The 3791-nt window shown below is 43.0% G+C and overlaps 1 protein-coding gene across 1 annotated transcript; it reads right to left on the bottom strand.

Annotated features, from left to right (window-relative positions):
* Positions 1 to 1228: 1228 nt before the first annotated feature.
* LOC132571969 (olfactory receptor 2G3-like) lies at positions 1229 to 2164 on the bottom strand. The gene has a single exon (XM_060238762.1). The coding sequence runs from the start codon at positions 2162 to 2164 to the stop codon at positions 1229 to 1231; it is 936 nt and encodes a 311-aa protein (XP_060094745.1).
* Between the last annotated feature and the right edge of the window lie 1627 nt (positions 2165 to 3791).

Below are 3791 nucleotides of genomic sequence, written 5' to 3'. Positions count from 1 at the left end.
GCCCAAATGAGATGCTTCTCAGCTCCTGTTGGCTCTAGGGTTGCCAAGTCCAACTCAAAAAATATCTGGGGACTTTGGGGGTGGAGCCAGGAGACTTTGGGGTGGAGCTGGGAACAAGGGTTTGACAAGCACAATTGAATTCTGAAGGGAGATCTGGAAATCACATTTAAAGGGATTGTAAGCCTTTTAAACATCTTCCCTTCATTGGAAATAATGGAGGATGGGGCACCTTCTTTGGGGGCTCATAGAATTGGACCCCCTTATCCAATCTTTTTTAAACTTGGGGGCGCTTTTAGGAGAGGCACCAGATGCTATGCAGAAAATTTGGTGCCTCAACCTCAAAAACAGCCCCCCGAGGCCCAGATACCCACAGATCAATTCTCCATTATACCCTATGGGAATCAATCTCCATAGGGAATAATGGAGTCCCCAGCAGACATTTCCCTCCCCACCCCGCTTTCTAATAACCCTAAAAAAGGGGGGAGGGCCTCCAAACCGGGGGAATCCCCTGATGCCACCTGGGGATTGGCAACCCTAGTTGGCTCCCCTCTCCTGGTGTTCAGTTTAAAAGCTGTTCTGACACCTTTTTTTATGTTACACTCTAGCAGTCTGGTCCTATCCTGGTTCAAGTGGAATCCATCCATTTTGAACAGGTCAGACTTGTCTCAAAATGGACAAAGGACCAAGGTACAATATCTGCTCACCCATGAAACTCATTGGAAAAGCTTTTGGAAGCCAAATAATTGTATCTCAAATCAGATTATGATACTCTTCAGAGGCCCTTCTCTGGAGACACCCCCCTCCAGTCCAAAGCAGGCAAGGTAGGCAAAGATCAGTGATACTAGCCAGTGAGACTCTGGAGTGACAGTGCCTGCACCTTTGTTGCTGGTATTCAGGTACCATCAGAAGCACTTTTGATTTTATTCTTCTTCGGGCTGAGTTTGTTCTGGAATAGTTTGCTTCTTACTTTGGCTCATTATGCTTGCTGTTTCATCTTCATTTTTTTTTTAAAAAAAAATAGGCTGATGGTCTGGGGTTTTTTTTTTACATTGATGTTTTGCATTCCTTTGCTGTTTGAAGAGTTCATTTAGAGATTTTAGCATATGTGTATTTTAATACAAACTACTTCAAGCAATTAATTTGGGATATTGAGGTATAAATATTTTCAGTTGTTTTTTTATTAGAAGATGCTACTGATCCTCCAAAAATGGATTTGGGAGCTAGTGGACTACAGGGTTGGTTCCCTGTGCATTAGTCTTCTTAGAGCTCTGTGGACATCTTTGTTCCTCAGCGTATAGATTAAAGGGTTAAGCATTGGAGCAACCACGGTATAGAACAGGGACATCATTTTGCCTTGGTCGTGGGAGTAGTTAGAAGGAGGCTGGAGATAGCTAAAAATGGCTGAGCCATAAAAGAGAGACACCACAGTCAAGTGGGAAGCACAGGTGCTGAATGCCTTGTGCCTGCCTTCGGCTGAGCGGATCCTCAAGACAGCAACTGTGATGTAACCATATGAAACTATGATAAGGCCCAAAGGGAGCAGAAGGATGACTATGGAGGAAGCCAAGAGAACAGCCTCGTTCACTGAGATGTCAACACATGCCAATCTCAGCAGTGCTGGTACTTCACAGAAAAAATGGTCTATCCTGTTGTTTCCACAAAATGGGAGCTTCAGAGTCATTATTGTCTGCACTAATGAGTGGCTGAAACCAATCACCCAGGAGACAGTGGCCATTTTGGAACATACGGAATGGCTCATAATGACAGTGTAGCGCAGAGGCTGGCAGACTGCTGCATAGCGGTCATAAGCCATGGATGCCAATAGAAGACACTCTGTTGAGCCCAGACCAAGAGAGACATAAAGCTGGACTGCACAAGCAGCATACTTAATGGTCTTTCGTTTTCTCCGGAAATTCACTAGCATGTGGGGACCAAGGCTCGTTGTGTAACAGAGGTCTAGAAAGGAGAGGTTGGTGAGGAAGAAATACATGGGGGTGTGGAGAGAAGGATCCAGCTGTGATACCACAATGATTATTGTGTTTCCAAGCAAGGTCATCACGTAGCAGATCAGAACAATTGCAGAGAGCAACTTCTCCAAGTGAGGGCGGTCAGCCACTCCCAATAAGATGAACTCTCCTTGGTAGCTTTGGTTTAGTGTTTCCATGATGCATCACTGTTCATCATCATCTGTAAAAGTCAGGAATAATGAATAACAGGCAATGAATCAGGAACGGAAGCTGTTGTGAACTACTGACACCAAAGCAGTATCAGGGAGAATTAAAGTCAGTTATTTCTGTGATCACCCAGTGAATTGTGATTTGAGTCTAAGCCTCCAAAATGTATGTCCACACCCTACGTAGGGCACAGCCTATCAAAATATTATTTATAGATTTTTGTCTAAATATTAGTTAGGAATGCTCAAACACTTGCCAGTTGAGCTCAGATTTGAGAAAAAGAATATTTTTTGATGAATTGTTCGTTTGTTCATCTACCATTGATGCTTTTCATCAGGTTGTTACACTGTATTCCATCTTAAGAGTGTAGGAAAGTGCAGTTGGATTTTCACAGGGCCATGGCCAGATTTCCCCAATGTACTGCCTGAGGGCTTGTTGAAGTTTTGTTAAAATGTTTGTAATTACTACTGCTATTATACACTAAGAATTTTAAAATTAATTGCCAAGATGAGCGCTCTCACACCGGGAAATTGGCGCAAATTTCAGGGCTTTTTTTTGTAGCAGAAACTCCTTTGCATATTAGGGCACACACCCCTGATGTGGCCAATCCTCCTGCAGCTTACAGTAGACCCTTTACTAAGGCTGTTTCTACACTCAGGGTTGATTCTGATTTTTTATGAGCATTGAATCCACCTGCAGAAAACCCCTGTTCAAAAGTACTCTTGTGAAGTGAGGAGCAACTCCGGGGTGAAACTGCTTTCGGTGACAATTCAAGAAAATAATAATAATAATTTTTATTTATATCCCGCCGTCCCCGCCAAGGCAGGCTCAGGGCAGCTCACAGACATGGAAAGTACCATGAATTACAATAGTGTAGAAAATGAGTGTAGAAAACTTAAGATAATGCAAAGCAAGTTTGTTTGTTTGTTTGTTTGTTTTGCCAAGAAATGCAAGCAAATAATCTGCCCCCTGTGCCTAGCAGGAGCAACCCAAGAGAGAACAAGAAGCAAAGAAGAGGCACTGTGCTTATATAGGTTCAGGGGGGTAGCAATACTCTCTAAGCCGTGGAGTCTTGTGAGCAAAAATTCTGCTTCGTGAGCCACTGGCATTAAAGTTATGAGCTACTGCATAAATTAATTTGTTCTGGAGCCACTATTCCTGAGCTAAGACAAAAATGTGTGAGCTGGAAGCTAACAAACTGTGAGCTAGCTCACACTAACTCAGCTTAGAGGGAACACTGGGGATAGCCATGTTGGTCTGCAGTAGAAGAGCAAAAGTTGAGTCCAATGGCATCTTAAAGATCAACAAAATTTCCAGGCTACAAGCTTTTGAGCTTCCAAGCTCCCTTCATCAGATACAAGTAGGACTGGGGACCCCTGAGCCTATAATGTGAGACTGCTGAACCTGAGTTCATCCATAAATTCAGAGCAATGGACCTCCCAGGACTGAATAGGGATATAGGATGCATATCTCGCTACGGATGCTAATTTGCTTCACCTTTAAGGTGAAGAAAAACTCCAATTCATTGTGCCATAATACAATCTTAACATCATTCCTGAAGTGTTAAAAGACCATGTAAAGAACAGATTTTGCATTACTAAATCTGAGTGAATGCAA

The sequence above is a fragment of the Heteronotia binoei genome, chromosome 5, assembly GCF_032191835.1.
Source record: "Heteronotia binoei isolate CCM8104 ecotype False Entrance Well chromosome 5, APGP_CSIRO_Hbin_v1, whole genome shotgun sequence".
Classification (NCBI taxonomy): Eukaryota; Metazoa; Chordata; class Lepidosauria; order Squamata; family Gekkonidae; genus Heteronotia; species Heteronotia binoei.
The sequence above is the reverse complement of the archived record's forward strand: the minus strand, read 5'-3'. Positions and strand labels throughout refer to the sequence as shown.